Source organism: Peromyscus maniculatus, chromosome 5 (assembly GCF_049852395.1).
Source record: "Peromyscus maniculatus bairdii isolate BWxNUB_F1_BW_parent chromosome 5, HU_Pman_BW_mat_3.1, whole genome shotgun sequence".
Taxonomy (NCBI): Eukaryota; Metazoa; Chordata; class Mammalia; order Rodentia; family Cricetidae; genus Peromyscus; species Peromyscus maniculatus.
In genome coordinates this window covers 96,004,329-96,023,290 of record NC_134856.1, presented here as the reverse complement: position 1 = coordinate 96,023,290, position 18,962 = coordinate 96,004,329, and the positions used below count along the sequence as shown (strand labels likewise).

The following is an 18,962-nucleotide window of genomic DNA, read 5'->3' as shown; positions in this document are numbered from 1 at the left end:
GGAGGTTGGGGAAACAGCTCAGTGGAAGGGCACTTGCTTAGTATGCTCAAGGCCCCAGCTTCCATCCCCAGTGTGAAAGGAAAAAAAAAAAAAAAAAAAGCCCCAGCCTGGCTGCTTCCCCTTCAGGAGTTCCCATAGCTATTCATTCTTTGTAGAACACGAGGAACACCATCCAACACCACATGACCCACAAGGTCATGGGTTCCTGGGAAAGTCTGCAAACCTCCACATTTGCCTTAATTTGAAGTAGAAAATCACTCTGGGGGGGGGGGGACCTGGGCAGTTTTGATGCTAACTTGTTTTGTAGCTTTCGCATAATTTGCTTTCCAGGAAGGAATATCCTGTGGTAAGATGTGTGTTGCTGCTGCGGCATGCTGGCCAAGTGACCCTCCTTTGTGAAGCCTTTGACTAGCTAGTTCCTACTGTTTCGAGGCGACACCCTCCCTGTCGCCTGGTTAATCTCCTTTGGATCCTTGTGGCCGTAGAGCAGCCCTGGTTACCGAACTGAAGCTGTGATCGTGGCTCACAATGAGACTGGGGTCACAGGGCCCTGCCAACTACAGCCCTGTCACTCCTGGGACTGAGGAGAGATCTGTGAGGAGGCCGTCCTCGGTTGTTCGTCTGTATGCCAGTCAGCTTGGGACGGGCAGTACCAGGAGGGCAGGGCGGTGTGTAGCTCAGACTGAAGCGGTCCTTGAGGCTGCTAGGTCACCCCTGCCTCTTCATTGGCAGGTAGAAGTAGGGCCAATGAGCACGGCTCCTTAGAAGGAGGCTGTAGTGATACCCGTGGGCACCTAAGTTCAGGGGTACCGACATCTCTGGGACAGCACCCAGATGAATATCTGTGCCACTCCAGGTATATGACAGATGCTGAGCCTGGGACTGAGAAGACTCTCTGGATCCAGCTCTCAGCAGACAAGAACAGGGAGAAGCTGGGGTACCAGTGAGCAGCATTTGGTGTGACTTGGGTTCAACGTGAAGAACTTCCGATAGGAGGATGGCCTTGAACTCACTGTGTAGCTCATACTGGCCTCAAACTCATAGTTTTCCCACCTCAGACTCCCTAAGACTGGAAATTACAGACATGTATCACCACATCTAGCTCCTAACTGCCCTCCTTAAGTGATAGGGGATGATTTTGTCCTGTGGGACCATGCATACAATGTAGCCATGGACTCAGGGATAGGTGTGGGGCTGCAGACCCTCTCTGGTCCCAAAGTCGTAGCTCTCATCTGGAAGGAAAGACTAGTAAAGAATGCAGAAACACGTTCTCACTTTGCTGTCTTTGCCCTGGTGACCTCAGCTGCCGATCCCCTAGAGCGGCTCCGAATTCTCCGGGGAATCCTGTAGGAAGGGCGACACTCTAAATCGGATTTCAGGGACCCTGGCCGTCTGCCATCCTGCTGGGTGAAGTGGGAAGCTCAAGGCCTGTAGACATACACCCTAAAGCAATGGGATGATGGCTGGTGCTGGGAGATGGGGGGAAAGAGGAAGACCAGGGCTTCTGGGTTTATGTAATTTCCCTAGAATATCAGGAAGTGGGCAATGCAGCAGGGCCGTGAGTAGATGCTCATGTGCCACTGAGTCCCTCACCTGTTTGACTATGAGAGTTCCTTTTATGGTCAAGAAAGCATCCAGGCTAGTCTTTCGGCATTTAGAATCGTGCTTTGAAGACATGTCTGATGACACACAATCCTAGTAACCATCTGGGCAGCACAGGCCTACGTAGTACCTATCAAGAGGCAGGCGTTTGACCAATCATCCCTTTACACATTTTACTCACCTAGGCCTCAGAAATGCACCAGGCAGGTGCTGTTATCCTTCTTATTTTATGGCTACTTGAGGAGTAGTGAGGTCAGGTACCTACCCCAGGTAAAGCTAGCGAGATTCAAGCCTGGATTCAGCTCGAGACTCCCCACTCTTCCCCTAGATGTTCCTCTGCTAGATGAATGTGTACTGGTGGCCTGTGAAGACACGGTCAATGTGGTACTAGGTGAAAATGCAGGACCCAGAGAGCCGTGTGTTCTGAGTGTCGTCGTCATGGGTGGACACGGCAGCTGTAGAAGACTGTGGGAGGTATGGATACATTCATAAGACATACAGACCTGTGTGTGACAGTCCCATAGTTTGTTTCTGCATACATACATATACACAGTGAAAGTACAAGCCTGCCGGGCAGTGGTAACACATGCCTTTAATCCCAGCACTTGGGAGGCAGAGCCAGGTGGATCTCTGTGAGTTCGAGGCCAGCCTGATTTACAGAGCGAGATCCAGGACAGGCACCAAAACTATACGGAGAAACCCTGTCTCAAGCCTGCCTGGGTTGAAAACACCAGCCCCAGGGAAGGAATCACCCTGGCAGGAACAGAATCAAGGCTTAGCTGGCAGTTGTGCCAATTTTGTTTATTAAAAACAAAGCCGAGCTGGAGAGACGGCTCAGTCAATGAGGTGCTTGCTGCCCAGACATGAGGACTTGACTTCTGATCTTCAGCGTCCATTGGAAAAAAAAGCCAGGCACACACAGTGACACAAGCCTGTAATCCCAGCACTAGGGAGACAGAGACAGGAGGATCTCTGGAGTTCCCTGGGTAACCAGCCTAGTTTAATTGGAAATTTCCAAATTTAGTGAGAGACACTGTCTCAGAAAATAAGTTGGACACTGATTTAGAAGGACTTGTGATGTTGACTTCTGGGGCGCGCGCGCGCGCCTCTTTCTCTCATACTTGGAACAGACATACAAAGTGTTACTATTGGAAGTGAGTGGTGGGCATGTGGATTACTCTGTGGATGTATATGGAATATTTGGAATAAAATGTTTAAGTGGCTGGGGATATAGCTTAGGGGTAGCACTCTTGTATAGCATATGTGAGAACCAAGAAAAAAGATGTGTGGACGTTAGATGCTGTGGTGCAGGCCTGTCATCCCAGCTACTCTGGAGGCTGGGCAGGAGGGTCTGGAGTTCGTAGCCTGTCTGCTCTTCAGAGTAAGTTCAGCACCAACCTAAGCACCTTACTAGTCTATCTCAAAATAACTAGGGAAAAGAGTGTAAGGGATATGGTAATTCAATGGTAAAAATGCAAACCTGTCTATTGCCATTCCCAGACCAGTTCACATACATACATCTACAAACGTCTAGCTGCACGCGTCTAGCTTCTCAGTTACTTCCAGGGGCTTCCCAGGACTTCAGGCCACAGGCAGGACCATGGCCTGCAGAGGGTGTGGGGATTATGCTGCGTCCCCTAAGCCTGTCTTTTTCTATGGGACAACATTTCATGAGGTTGGGTACAGAACTGGGGACTCTGAAGAAGGTTATGTTTTGGAAGGATTTTGAAAGGTTTCCATAGGAGAATTCTTTTTGGTGGTAGTGGGTGATTTGGAAACAGGGTCTCAATATACAGTCCCAGGCTAGGCTCAGACTTGAAGTGATCCTCCTGCTTCAGCCTTCCAAATGCTGGGATTACAGGTCTGTACCCACATTCCTGAAAACAGTGGAGGAATTCCACATCAAGTGTAACTTCAGGAAGCATGATGGATCCCTTCGTTGGCCCAGCTGTGTCTCTGGGGACAGCAGGCTTGCAGAGGGACAGTGTCACACATAGAAAGGTCGGTAGTGTGGGCTGTTTCTACCAGGACCAACTATCATGACGTTAGTGAAAGTGAATGTCAATGCCAACTTGAAATAGTGGTTGAAAACACAGGTCATCAGGAGTTCAAAGGGTGTGAGCCGGTCTGTGACATCAACAGCCTGTGATTTATTAGGGGAGAGAGACAGAGGTCAGCCACTTCTCAAAAGAACTGCGTCACTCATCGGGCCCTGTCATCTAGAAGGGTGTGGTGAAGGGCCTGGGGTTCCCCAGGGGTTTTAAGGTTACCTGGACGGTAGTGAAGAAGCCAGTTCAGGAAACCATGCAGGGTCCCACCATGCAGGACCACTGCATTCCCATCATCTGTCAGCTGGAGCCTCTTAAGGCTGAAACTCAGATGTGCAACCATCACCATAGAGAACAAGTCACTGAGTGCCATCTAAGACCTGTGTGAACCCCTGCCTGCTTCTGCTAGGACAGACCAGACCCTGATGAGACTTCATTCCTTTTTTCTGCTCCTTTGGAGATTGAACCCAAGCCCTTTTGGATGCGAGGCAAGCATGCTATCACTAAGCTGTGCACACAGCCCCTGTTTTCTTTCCATTTTCAGACAGGTCCTCACCCGGTTGACCAGGCTGGCTCTGGACTCACCTCTGTAGCCCAGGCAGACCTTGAACTTTGATCTTCTCTCAACCTCCCAAGTGACCAGCTCCTGGTAGAACTTAAAGAAGTAGAGGAACTGGGTGTGTTTGTGTTGGCCTGTAAGCTCAGTGCCTGAAAGACAGAGGCAGGAGGATTGAGCCTTTCAGGCTAGCCTGTGTAAACTGACACACCCTCCCCACAATGATGACAAAAGGCTGATGAGGTGAAGCTAAAACTCAAAGGAATTTGCGGGCCCCTTTGCTTGTCTTGGAAAAGGCCTGAGGTGACAGGCCTATGGAGTCTCTGAAGAGACTGGTTTCCTCCTCCTCCTCCTCCTCCTCTTCCTCTTCCCTCCTCCTCCTCCTCCTCCTTCTCAGGCCACTCCTGCTGCCTCTCTCTCCCCACTGTGGGGGACTCTCCTGAGAGCCCTGGTCTCAGGGTTGGGAGGGGAAGGAGGAAATGCCCAGTTCCTGATCCAGCCTCTCAGCACCTGGGAGTCTGTCTTGGTCGGTGTTCTACTGCTATGAAGAAACACATGACCAAGGCAACTCTTATCAAAGAAAGCATTTAACTAGGGGTTTGCTTTACAGTTTCAGAGGTTAGTCCGTCATGGCGGGGGGGGGGGGGGGGGGGCGCGGGGGCGGGGCATGGCAGCACACTGGCAGGCATGGTGCTGGGGAAAGCAGCTAAGAATTCTACATCCTGATCATCAGGCAGCAGGAAGAGAGAGAGAGCTCAAACCCCCAATGATACACTTCCTCCAACAAGGCCACACCTCCTAAACCTTCCAATCCTTTCAAAACAGTTCCACTCCCTGATGACTAAGCTATTCAAATATATAAATCTATAGGACCACTCTTTTTTTTTAAATCATTTTTTAAAATATTTTTTATTATTTTAAACAATTTTTAACTTGAAATATATTTTGATCATATTCTTCCACTCCCCAAGTCCTTCTAGATCCTTTCCCCATCTCTACCCACCCAACTTTAAGTTCTTTCTCAAAAAACAAAAACTTAATACAACAAAAACAACAACAAAAACCCCCAAACCAAGAAAACACCACCCCAAAAGAAACAAAACAAAACAAAACACCAAATTGCAATCAAATAAAAGCATACAAAAAACTGTGGAGTCCATTCTATGCTGGTCAACTACTCCTGAACATGAGGCCTGTCCTGGAGTGGGTGATATGCCCAGTATCACTCCATTGGAGAAAACTGATTTTCCCTTTCACAGCAGGTATGACAGCTTAGTTGTTAACCTTTACCTTAGGGACTAGGTTCTCATTCATTCATTTTAAAAAAAATATAGCCAAGTAAAATGTAATAAGATAAAATAAAAACTATCACATCAAAGCTGGACAGCACAGACCAACAGAAGAAAATGAACCCAAGAGTAGGCACAGGAATCAGAGGCCCACTTGTTGGCACACTCAGGAATCCCATAAAAACACTAAACTAGAAGCAATGATATATACTCAGAGGACCTGGTGCAGACCCAGGCAGGCCCTGTGCATACTAACTCAGACTCTCTGAGTTCAGATGAGCTCATGTTGATTTAGAGGGCCTTGTTCTCCTGGTGTCCTCCATCCCCTCTGGCTTTTATACTCTTTCTGCCTCTTCCACAGGGTTTCCTGAGCTCTGGGGGGAAGGATTTGATGGAGACATTTCATTTAGGGTTGAGTGTTCCAAGGTCTCTCACTCTCTTTGTAATGTCTGACTGTGGGTCTCTGTATTTGTTCCCATCTGATGCAGGAGGAGGCTGCTCTGATGATGGCTGGAAAAGACACTGATCTATGAGTGTAGCATAATCATTAGGAGTCATTTTATCACTACATTTTTTTTTTCTTTTTTAGACCAGTATTACTTGGTTTTACATTAGGTCCCTGGGCTATCTGGTCACCCAGGCAGTGTTGGGGTGTGGGTTCCATCTCCTGGAGCGGGCCTTAAAGGTCAAATGTGTTGTTGGTTGGTTGCTCACACAGGCTTTGTGCCACCATTCCCCTAGCATATCTTGCAGGCAGTGTACACCGTTGGGGATAAAGGGCTGGGGCTGGCACATGGTGTTCACAGTTGTCTCTTGGTCGTGTGCAGAGGACCTTCCTATGACGTAGGGAGCGAAGGCTCTGTGTAGGCTCCAGCTGGACATCTCCACGTTCAACCAACTGTGTGAGCGTTGTCTTCGGCAACGGGGCCTTGCTGTCAGTGTGTGGAGAGCAACCAATAACAAACGATAGTCTTGGTAACAGCCTGGGTTGTTGGGGATTCCCATGGGGTCCCTTTGGCCAACAACTCAATTAGATGTAACCCAATCCTGGTCCCGGAAGCTTCATTTGGTGACAAGAGCTGGCCAGCTGGACCCTGTTTCCTTATGGGGTCCACTCGAACTCAGACCACCCCAGGCCGTGGCCTGACTACTCCCATCCTTTTGCTGAGTGCCTGCCTCTGCCCTGCTCAGGTCTCCTGGTCTTAAAATTTTAACAAGGGCCTCACACTCTCAAATAGCCTCTGCCTGACATGTCACCTGCACGCATTTTTAAAGAGGGACGATGTCCAGATTTGACTCATGGCTCCCACTTCCCTTTGCCTGCGGTTCTGGGTGCGCACTTCCCCTCAGGCCCTCCCCAGCTGCCAGGCCCAGTGGCCACAGTCAGTTGATAATGTCTCATCTCTCAGCACATAGGCCAACCCTCCTTGTTCCCACGTTTCAGCAGACTGACCTTGACTGCTGAGTAGGCTGTTCCTGGGCTCCTCTCTGTTCCCCTTTTTTCTTTAAAAAAAAAAAAAAACAACACCACAGCGTAACTAAGGGATAATTCACACCCCACATGACTCCCCTGTGGCACTGTGTGTAAAGTTGTACAGTTGTCACCGCAATCACCTGTCACCCCAAAAGGAAGTCTTGTGTCCACTAGTGGTCACTTCCTGCCCGCCTTCCAGCCTAGACAGCCACCCGTCCACAGCATGGCTCTGATTTACCCATCAACACCCACGTCGTCTTTTCGTGCAGGTCTTTTGTTTCTGCTGAGCGGCCGTTCTCATTGGGGTCCTTCCATGGCTCTTAACCAGGGCACGTACACCCCCAGTCCAGTGCCAGGCTGGCGTCTCCTGGTACCACCTGATCCAGCCTTTCTGCTGTGCCAGGGCTCCAGGAGGCTCCCCGGCCTCACAGCTCACACTTCTACACCCTCATGCTTCACACCTTCTTAGATTTCCTGACGTCTCCACTCCTCTCGTCTCCTGTGTCTTCACACTTCACACCTCGTGGTTCCGCGGCCATGTCTTCACACCTCTCTATAATTCTTTGTATCATCTGCCTCCCGACATCTTGTCACATCCCCAGAATCCACAAATCCAAGCCTCTCTCCTCTATATCTTCACATCTTTGAGCTCTTCACACCTCCCCATGTCTCCTCACACTCCCTACATCTCAACCTCGAACCTCCCCATACTTCCCCAGTTCTCTCTCCTCACCTCCCTTTCTTCATCCCTCCTCACATTTTACACCTTTCCTCATCTCCTTGCACTCACATCTTGATACCATCCCACACTTCCCCATAACCCCTCACACTTGTGGTCATCTCCTCAGACCTCCCCGTACCTCACATCTCTCCACACCTCCCTCATCTCCTCAGACCTCCATGTACCTCACATCTCTCCACACCTCCCTCATCTCCTCAGACCTCCATGTACCTCACATCTCTCCACACCTCCCTCATCTCCTCAGACCTCCATGTACCTCACATCTCTCCACACCTCCCTCATCTCCTCAGACCTCCCCGTACCTCACATCTCTCCACACCTCCCTCATCTCCTCAGACCTCCCTGTACCTCACATCTCTCCACACCTCCCTCATCTCCTCAGACCTCCCCGTACCTCACATCTCTCCACACCTCCCTCATCTCCTCAGACCTCCCTGTACCTCACATCTCTCCACACCTCCCTCATCTCCCCAGACCTCCCCGTACCTCACATCTCTCCACACCTCCCTCATCTCCTCAGACCTCCCTGTACCTCACATCTCTCCACACCTCCCTCATCTCCTCAGACCTCCCTGTACCTCACATCTCTCCACACCTCCCTCATCTCCTCAGAGCTTCTTTTATACATCTCATGTCCTGGGACCCTCCTATACTTTACATCTCTCCACACCCTCCTCTGATAACTCTCTACACCTCCCCTCATCTCCTAGAGCTCCCTGTACCTCACATCTTATACCATTTCCTCACCTTCTTCTACTTCACATCTCTCTATACCTGCTTTTGATAACCTTTCATTTGATACCTCCCTTTATCTCACACCCCCACACCTCTCAGATCTCCTCACACTACCCACTTCTCTTCAGACTCTCCTGCACCTCACACTTCCCTATTTTCCTCAGACCTTTGTGCACCTCACACTTCCCTACTTCTACTCAGACCTTTGCACCTCCTATCTCCTCACTTCCCCTCAGACCTTCCTGCACCTCACATTTCCTCACACTTTCCCACTTCTCCTCAGACCTTCCTGTATCTCACGTCTCTCCACCCCTCATGACTGTGCTCATGCCTGGTTAATCTCATGTCTTCTTCATCTCACACTTTCCTATACTACGTCTTCTCTTCCCTCTTCTCCGATTCTTCACTGGTGCTTGTTTAGGGACAAACCTGTCTTGTCTCCAGGTCAGGAACCAGCTTTTCCTTTCCACGGTTCAGAGGCCGACCAAGTGCCTGGCGCCCGCCCTGTGCGAGTCCTTTGAGCGGCCCATAGAATTGTTTCCTTACTCTCTTGTTGAATTCCCCTGAACCTGTGGGATGGCGGGAGTCTTCGCCCTGTACCGTTTTTGGCTCCGACTTTGCATCCATCCGGGGGTTCGGGTGTCCGTGCTGTCAGCAGCTCTGTAAACTGCAGCAGAGTGATTCATCTTTGTTTGCCTCCCCGACAGGAGCTTCCTCTGCTTCCAGCTGAGTTCCTGCCGGTCATTAGGATCAGTGCAGGCTCAGGGAGATGGGTAGCGGGATAAGAGGTCCCCAGGACGAGAGGTCACGTGAGGCTGAGTTTTCATCCATCTTTAAGGAAGCCCCTGCAGACAGTGGGCGCTCAGGACAGCTTGCTTGGACTTATCTTTACCATTTTACAACTTAGTTCAGGCGTGTGTGTCTTTTAATAAATGAGGACAAAATTATGCTCAAAATGTATTCATATATGTATTGATGTATAAAGCTTGCTATCTATCAAATGTCCCTTCTCCCATCACTTGTATTATTTCAGTTTCAATTGTCAGCGATTTCTATAAACTTTAGGGAACGTAAGGATGAAGGAAGAGTTCTGAGCACAGCTTGAGGAGCCTGGCTGAATTCAGACAAGATGTAATTGCTGCACATGGAGGGTGGGTGGAGCTTTTTGTTTTTGATCTTGATTTGTTGACTTTGGAGGATCAAGGTGGTGTCCTTCTATCATCTGGGATGACTTCTTCCCTTCAGGCAGGGATGAGACCTTAATGGTGAGGTGAGTTAGGGTTGGTAGGTTAGTGTCACCTTTGGTAGTGGCAGGGGAGGGGAGGGGCTTTCCTACTTAGTGCATTACTTGGATTCATGTCCAGGGGCTAAAACTTGGATATCATTTTAAACTTTCCCTTCCTAATTATTGCTGGCATCGTTGTTGGTATTGTTGATCTTTCTCAGGCTGCTGTGAACATCCCATCTCTACCACAGGACGGTGTTCCCCAGTGTCTGTTCCCTGAGTATACATTAGGAAGACTGAGTGATTAAATAAATTTGGAAAACTGCTGTACAGCGTGTTTGTTTCTCTTGGAGACTGATGTTATAGGAGTCTTTTAAAGGCTCTGAGAGTCCCTGTAGGGGAACAGGCACTGGGCCCCCAACATAGGTCAGTGGGTAAAGATGCTTGCTGCCAAGACTGATGGCCTGAGTTTGATCCCTGGGACCCACATGACAGACTCAGAGTTGTTCTTTGACCTCTACCCGCATGCATAGCACATCTGTGCCCATCTACATGCACACACAAATAATTTAAGAAGATAAACGTTTTTTCTAATGTTTCTAAATGTATTTACTCACATGACCACATTTCTAATTTCTTCCTTTCTTCTTTTCTTCCTTTCTTCCTCCCTCCCTCCCTCCCTCCCTTCCTTCCTTTCTTTTTTTTTTTCAAGACAGGGTTTCTCTGTGTAGTTTTGGTGCCTGTCCTAGATCTTGCTCTGTAGACCAGGCTGGCCTCGAACTCAGAGATCCGCCTGGCTCTGCCTCCAGAGTGTTGGGATTAAAGGTGTGCGTCACCACCACCCAGCACATTTCCAATTTCTAATACTGCTTATTGTTGATTACCAGTTCTGTTAGAACAGCATAAAGGTTCTATCTCAGGGCCAATCCTCAGGTATGGATGCTGTGCTGAAGCAGGTGAATATTTCCAAGGCTTGTGTGCTGGAAGTGGGAACCTTGTCCTTTATGTGGGACTGGGGATGGATTTTCATGGGTCTTGGCTGGGGTTGTTGCGTCTCTCCTGACTCTGTTCTGTGTGTCCTTCACTGAAAGTGAGTAGGCAGAGCTATGGGGCCAGGGATTTCTGGAAGCAAAAAGTTGTTTCCTTATTTATAGTGCATAGTTGGTAGGGCTATACTGCCCATGGGATGGTGCGGCTGTTTTGTATCTCTTGAGTGAGGCCATCATTCTGCAGGTTCCAGAGAAAACAGACACAGCATTGGCCAAGGCTGGGAGTGAGCTGGGATCCCGCAGGAGCCCTGGGTTCACTCTAATCCACTTATAGTCTGTCCCATGTCTTCGCCTGACCTAGGCCACACCTACAGCACTGTTGAGAGCAGAGACATCTGGTGGCCCAGTCTGAGGCCAAGTCCACAGCCTGTAAGTTTGTGCTCCCACCCGCTGCACATAGAGACTTTTTTGGTAGTTCTGTCTACCTGGACCCTTTTCCTTCAGTGGGACTGTAAGCTGCTGAAGGCAGGGCTGGTCTTTGCCATCTCTTTGCTGACAGCATCACGCATGGAGCTGAGCTCATTGGATAGGGTCACTCAGTTGTGCCCTGGCTGGCAATGCAGCTCCCGGAGGCACATGGGTGGGGATGGGTAGTCTCACAGTAACGCCACTAGAGCGTTTGGAACTTGTAGATAGTGCGTTAAAGAAAGTTACATACTATGAATGAGCCCCCAACAGTAGCACAGCATCAAACAAAATGATGTGTTTCCATGATAAGATCAAGTATCCTTTTTGTATGTGACACAGTCTTGCCTTGACCGGCCTTGAACTTTTGGATCTCCTGAATGCCTGCTTCAAAAACACTCCTTAAAAATAGTGTAATTTCTGTCTTGTCTTCATTGGCTACTTTAATGAAGACTCTTGCTATTTTGTTTTATTTTTCTTCAGTACTAAGCTCAAGACCGTGCACATGTTAGGCAAGTACTTGACTGAGCTGTATCCCCAGTCCTTATTTGAGACAGGGTTTCACTGAGTTGCTGAAACTGACCTTAAACTCACTTGTAGCCTAGGCAGTCCTTGAACCTGGTACCCTCTTTACCTCAGCCTCCTGAGGCTTCTCAGTGTCAGGGAAAAGTGCCTGGTACCTGGCTGTACAAAGAAGGGGACTCCAAGTGATGGTGACATTTTGTTGCTACACACTTTGAGCCCCAACCTACCATGTTTTTCTGTTGTTGCAGGTGATTTTCAAAGCCAAGTCAAAATATTCTCCAGAATTACTCAAGTATCGGTAAGTACCCCAGAACGTTGCTCCTCGGACAGAGTGAAAGTGTATGTGAAACTGTTTCATCAGCTGGAGTGTGTACATTTACCCCTCTGTAAACACCAAACAGCCCAGCAGGGGTCCTGATGGCCTACTGGCATGTTCTCCTTGTTCATGAGCGCCTGCACATTGATAGGATTTACTGGAGCCCTGTGGAACAATGCGTGTACACACACACACACACACCAAAATACACCCCCAAACCTTCAGAAAGAAATTGCATCAGTACTGAACATATACAGATATGACAGCATTTACATTATATTGGGATCCTGCATGACACAGACTTGATTTAGGTTATACAGGAGAATGTGCATAGGTTCTGTACAAATAAGCCATTTTATGTAAGGGTTGTCCAGGCGTCCTTGGATTTTGGTATCTTTGGTGTCCTGGAATCAATCCTCTGTAGATACTGAGAGATGACTGTGTATGTAATGAGGATTCTACAGACAACATTTATTCAACACTCAATTGAAATGCTTTTGATCACGTGTGTGTGTGTGTGTGTGTGTGTGTGTGTGTGTGTGTGTGTGTGTTTGTGTGTGTGTGTCTGTATCAGTGTATTTATGTTTATGGGGATGCCCAAGGAGGCTGGAGGTGTTAGATCCTTTGGAGCTGGAGTTATATGGATGCCTGCTGTGGGTGCTGGGGATTGAACTCAGGTCCTCTGTGTGGAGGCTCACAAAGGTTTCCTAGTAGGACATGAGCTTACTTTACTCAGAAGAGCTACATTAGAGGATTGCTTGACCATGTGCATGGTTTCTAGGTGATTGGAAGGGTCTGTACTTGGCTGAGCTAGGGGAAGGTCTTGGCTTCACCCCTTGGCATTCCTATAAAAAGCCCTTTAGAAGAGCCAGGAGGGGCTGGTGGATAAGGATCCAGGCCCTACTGAGGCTATCCTGTGTTTCTTTTTCTCTCCACTCTATCCTTCTATCTATATCTCTTATCCCTCACTCCTCAAGAGTACCCTGGGGTAAAATGTGGGAGCCGGTCTCCCAGCTGGTCTCCCACACCTCTGGATAAGTAATACACTCTCTTAACCACAGAGCCATCTCTTCAGCCTCCAAGAAGAGTTACTTTTTTATCCCCAGTCTGTATTTAGGAAACAAGTTCGGAAAATTGTGCACGGATTGAGAATCCCTGCCCGACACTGTCTGTCCCGCAGTTTGTCTGTCCTGACTTCTGTCTCTGCTGCTATGTGGTACTGTGTGTTTCCATCACACCATTGACCCAGAGCTTTGGAATCCATTAAGATGCTGGGATGTTGGAGCCAGGAGGTGGAGTAGCCTTAATCTCAAAATCGCAAATACCCTCAACTCCAACCTTGAGCTTTGGAATCCATTAAGATGCTGGGATGTTGGAGCCAGGAGGTGGAGTAGCCTTAATCTCAAAATCGCAAATACCCTCAACTCCGAAACACCTGAGTGTGCATATGAAACAGAAGTGATTTTTGTTGTTGTTTACACTTGGGGTCTGTTCCCCAGATATCTCACTCGAATGTTACATTCCCAGCTTTTTTTTTTTTTTTTTTTTAAGATTTATTTATTATGTATACAGTGTTCTGCCTGCATATATGGCTGCAGGCCAGAAGAGGGCACCAGATCTCATTACGGATGGTTGTGAGCCACCATGTGGTTGCTGGGAATTGAACTCAGGACCTCTAGAAGAACAGCCAGTGCTCTTAACCGCTGAGCCATCTCCAGCCCAATTCCCAGCTTTTTTTGTTTTGTTTTGTTTTTGTTTTTTTTTTGTTTTTTTGTTTTTTTTTTGTTTTTTTTTTTTGAGACAGGGTTTCTCTGTGTAGCTTTGCGCCTTTCCTGGAGCTCACTTGGTAGCCCAGGCTGGCCTCGAACTCACAGAGATCCGCCTGGCTCTGCCTCCCGAGTGCTGGGATTAAAGGCGTGCGCCACCAACGCCCGGCAATTCCCAGCTTTTTAAAACAACTTTAAAACAATTTTATAATTAATTGATTGTGCTTGGGATTAAACCAGGGCTTTGCATAGTCACAAGCATTTTGGATGAGGGATACTGTTGGTAGCGAGTAGAAAGCTGTCTAAAGGTAACAAACCAGCTCATCTGTGCTTGCACTGTAATTTCCCATTCAAGTACTAACCAGGCTGACCCTGCTTAACTTCTGTGGTTTCCCGATTAGTGATGTTCAACCCATGTTGACACGTGGAAAGAAGTGAAAACTCCTGAGGCTGCCTCTTCTTGTAGTCCCTCCATCTCCCAGGACCTGCAGTGATGTCCGAGTTCCGTGTCTTCCAGACAGAGCATTTGACTGTCTGCGCTCCGATCTCCTTTCCTTTTCTGTTTTGGTGGGGTAGGGGTGGAGATCTGAGATGGTGTTTCAGCCCCCCAGGGCCAGTGTCCAACCCAGTCACATACTCCTTCTGGTATTTGGGACCTCATTTCTCTGGGCCACGTGGCTTGTCCCTCCTTCCAGGGTGTACACACACACTCTGAGCTCCTTGTCATTAGACCTGGCTGGCTGTGTGGTCCCCCCTTTCATCAGATGGGCTGGAGATGCATGTGGCTCTGGGTACAGGGCTGTGCAGAGGCATCCATGGTCCTTTCTGTCTACCTGGAAAGATGTCCTCTGACCATGCCAAATTGTCTCCAACAAGAGGATGTTGTATTTTGGGAGCCAGAGGGAGCCAGGTTCAGGTATCTCATACAGGGCTTTGGGTTTGAACCCTTCCTCCTGAGGTAAGGGTTCGAGGCTGGTCTCCAACTCATTCTAATGTCACTGAAGATGACCGTGAACTTCCGGTCTTCTTCTGTTTCCACATCTCAAGTGCTGGGATGATAGGCATGCACCACTGCTCCCAGCTAACACAGCACTGGGACTCAAACCCAGGGCCTCATACATGCCAGGCAAGCATGCTAGCAGCTGAGCTACATCCCCAGTCCCCTTCTTCCATCTCAAAACATACACAACAGAGTCAGGAAGCCCTGCCTGCTTGGTGTGAACACAGCCAGGCCTCAGGCTCTGGACCTTGTATAGGTGGAGGCAGGCATGAGTTGATTCTTCATCTCTTTGGTTCTAAGCCATGAGAAACCTGTGGAATTTAAGCGTAAGGGACTCAGAAAAGCAGAGAAAATGGAGCATGCATGTCTGTTGGTATGCGAAGGTCTCTGTGGCAGCTGCTGCATTGAGCTACAGGCTGTACTGGAAGCCAGAGAAAAAGGCCTCTTGGGATCATGGCTTTTAACTAGTATTGAAATTACAGACATAGGCAACCTGCACCAGTCTAGTGTGTGTGTGTGTGTGGGGGGGGGGTATGTACATGTATATGGATCCACTTGTGCACTCAGAGGAGGACATTGACATGGTGTGTCCAGATCTGCCCCTGTCCTTATTCCTTTGAGGTAGTCTCTCACTGAATCTGGAGCTAGGCTGGCAGCCACCAATTCCCATCGGTCACCCTCCCCACCCCCAGTCACTGGGGTTACAGGTGTGTATAGCCATGCCCATTTTGTGTATGTTCTGGGGATTTGAACTGATGGGTTACCTACTGAGCCAAGCTCCCACACCAGTCCATTTTTGAGCCCCATGATTTCACTCCTTTGTGCGTGTCTATCATGTGGGTCTGCCAGAAGAGAATGTAACATGGGGAACGTGAGAGGAACCTGAGGCTGAGGCCCTGAGTGTCAGTGAGTGTGAACAGTCAGCCTCACCTGTGCACAGGCCTCTTGCACACGTGTAGCTCTGGAAAACTGTAGGATGAAATTGCCAGTGAAATGAACGGTTTAGGGCTTGGGCTCTGTTGTTTGATAAGAACACTCACCGAGGGTGTGCAGTGTCCTGGGTTCAATCCACAGTACTATGAAAGAAAAATAAGAAAAAAGAGGGCAGTTTTTATCCATTTAGCCTTTCTTAGTTGCTGTGGTCTTGCCGTGGTAGATTTGTATTGTGGTTTTCTTGCAGTGTTAGAGCTCAGATCTGGTCTCTGTGCTAGGCAAGTGCTCAGCCACTTAGCAGTGTTCCCAGCCCAGCTGCGGCAGAGTGGTTTTTTGTTTTGTCTTGTTTTGTTTTTTTTTTTTTAAACCTTTCATTTTACACATGAGTGTTTTGCTTGTGTGTACACTCATGTGTGCCTGGTTCCAGTAAAACCTAGAAGTCAATTCTTGGGGCTGGAGTTACAGATCATTGTGAGCTGTCATGTGGGTACTGGGAATTAAACCCAGGTCCTCTGGAAGAGCAGCCAGTGCTCTTAATTGCTGAGCCATGTCTCTAGTACCCGTGGCAAGTTTTTACTCACAGAGAGCACTCTGCAGCTGGTGAGCTCGGGGTGGGGTGGGGGCATAACACATATGCAAATGATTGTATTAAATATATATACATCTGGCCAGGTGGCGGTGGCACACACCTTTAATCCCAGCACTCAGGAGGCAGAGCCAGGTGGATCTCTGTGAGTTTGAGGCTAGCCTGGCCTACAGAGCGAGATCCAGGACAAGCACCTAAACTACACAGAGAAACCCTGTCTTGAAAAAAACAAAAACAAAAAAAAATATGTGTGTGTGTGTGTGTGTGTGTGTGTATGCGCGCGCGCGTGCGCGCGCACACACACACACACACACACAGCCAACCTTTAACATTTGTGAGGGATAGATTCTGTGACCCAGAATGTGTAGCTAATATGAAGTAACAGATTGTGGTGTGTCTGGTCTTCCCCAGGTTACCCCTCTACCTGGCCTCACTGTTCATCAGCCTTGTTTTCCTGCTGGTGAATCTGACCTGTGCTGTGCTGGTGAAGACAGGAACCTGGGAGAGGAAGGTCATCGTCTCTGTGAGAGTGGCCATCAATGACACACTCTTCGTGCTGTGTGCCATCTCTCTCTCCATCTGCCTCTACAAAATCTCCAAGATGTCCCTGGCCAACATCTACCTGGAGTCAAAGGTAACGTGGGAATGGGGTCGAATTCCTTACCCTGAAAATGGCTTCCTGGTTTGCACTTAGGACACAGCAGGTCTTGCTCACCCTGTGGCTCACTGAACTTCGTGTGAACTTTATTTCTGGGTGACTTAGCATATGCTAGGTAGTGAAGTCTCTGGGAAAGTTCAGTCTGGTTCAGAACGACATGTGTTTAACTGTTGACTTATTTTTGTGGCACTGGAGATCAAAGCCAAGGCCCATGCATGCTAGGCAAGCATCAACCACTGAGTTGTAGCCCTGCACATTGGAAAAATTTTTATTTGGAGACAAGGTCTTTGTAAGTTGCCCAGGCTGGCTTTGAATTCAGCACAGGCTAGCCTCAAACTCGTGATCCTCCCACCTTAGGCTTCTGAGTCGTTAGGATTAGAGGAATGTGCCATTAGGCCTGGCGGAACCACATCTTATCTGTCTAGTAGGATAGCTGTACAAACAACACTAATAGCAAGCATGTGTCCAGTGTTGACTATGTTCCTGGCCCCTTGATAAACACCTTTTTGGGAGAGGGTAATGGAATCAAACTCAGAGCCTCTTGTGTGTTAGGCAACATCTGTACCACTCAGCTCTATTCCCCAGCCTTTAAAAAACAAATCATTTTAGGACAGGGTCTCACCATGTTGCCTAGGCTGGCCTTGAACTCGGGCTGGACTTAACTTGTGATCCTCCTACTTCAGCTACCACCGCTGTAGCTGGGATTATGGGCTGACACCTCCAGGCCCGACTTGAGCATTTTTAGTGCCTGAGCTAATGTCAGCCTCCCATCTCCATGGGAGTGGGTAGTGTGTTAAATCCCCACGTAATGGATAAGGAAACAGCCATGCCCAGAGAGGTCAGGAAGCTTGTCCTAGGTCAGGGAGTGAGGGCCAGGGCTCATGGCCTTCCAATACCTGTTGTGTCTCTGTGGTGACCCAGATTCAGCCTCTCCTTGTTGGTAGGAATGTTCCCAGCCCTTGGTCCTGGATAGCCAGGGGCCTGGCCCCTCACCTCCATCCTTACCCTCATCACTCCTGTGGCCTGGCCCTGTCATTGTGAAGAGATTGTGATTACTCCAGAGCCTGCTGCCCTGTGACAGACCTGCTATTGCCTTCCTCTGGGACTTTGGCCTGAAGACTGCAAGGCAGCTGGGCTCCTGCCGTGTTGTCTTGAGAATTGGTCAGGAGATGAAAATCTGTCTCCAGCTCTCACAGGGCACCCAGTGATTCAGCTGGATTCATGAAAACCCTACACCTTAGCTGGGCCAGTTCTTTCATTTGTAAATTTTGATGAATTTTACACTTAATTTTTGCCATAAAGGTTATTATCTTACCTCTAATACATGAGTTATGAGTAAAATTTTGTGAAATAAAAGTGTAGCTTTTAAAAGGAAGGATTAAATCATAGACTGTCAGATATTAGCTGACCCCTGTGACAATATGGATGATACTTTGATTTAGTTAATGACTCCTCCGCACAGGACGCAAGTCAGCTCCGCTTTCCTTTGGTTCTGTTAGCTAGCTGGGGAGTCCTTTAACTGTCTGCAGAAACTGATAAAGCTTCATAAAGAGGGATAAGCCGCAGATACTCAAGTGACCCCATCCCAGAGACCAAGCAGGAGTCCTGTGCTCCCATCCTAGAAGGTTCTAGACTTTGAACAAGGCTGTATGCATCCTGACTAGGGCTTGCGGGCTGTACGAGGCAATCAGCCAGGATCTTGTTACTGAACAGTGGGACTTAAGAGATCTCATGAGCCTTTTGACATTCTGGCTCTTAAGATCGCGGCCTTGTAGGCCGGGGCAGTGCCTCAGCCAGTAAGGTACAAACACAAGGGACTGGCTCCGATCCCGCCAGAAGCCGCATTAGGACCGGAGCGCAACATCATGTGCTCGTGATGCCAGTGCTCAGCAGAGGAGACAGGAGGATCAGCAAGCTCCAGGGACAGTGAGACCCTTTCTCAGAAACAGGGTAGAGTGCGATCGAGGAAGACACTATGAGACACACGTACACCCAAAGGCCTCGGGGAAAGGCCCGTAGTTAATCCTCTTAGCGGCATCTTCCCAGTCTCCAG

The 18,962-nt window shown here is 48.7% G+C and overlaps 1 protein-coding gene and 1 long non-coding RNA gene across 3 annotated transcripts in view; one reads left to right on the top strand and one right to left on the bottom strand.

Annotated features, from left to right (window-relative positions):
- Nucleotides 1–18,962, top strand: part of Gpr137b (G protein-coupled receptor 137B) — a 33,075-nt gene that overhangs the window by 7,595 nt on the left and 6,518 nt on the right. For both annotated transcript variants that reach the window (XM_006980157.3, XM_042278223.2), the window contains exons 2-3: nucleotides 11,899–11,948; nucleotides 16,663–16,885. In XM_006980157.3, coding sequence (XP_006980219.1) covers nucleotides 11,899–11,948; nucleotides 16,663–16,885 — 273 coding nt within the window. The remainder of the gene's footprint in view (nucleotides 1–11,898; nucleotides 11,949–16,662; nucleotides 16,886–18,962) is intronic.
- LOC143273401 (uncharacterized) lies at nucleotides 14,066–18,770 on the bottom strand. The gene is made up of 3 exons (XR_013051494.1): nucleotides 17,806–18,770; nucleotides 15,773–15,808; nucleotides 14,066–15,043 (listed from the first exon to the last, which is right to left on the bottom strand). It is a non-coding gene; the product is annotated as an uncharacterized LOC143273401 (long non-coding RNA).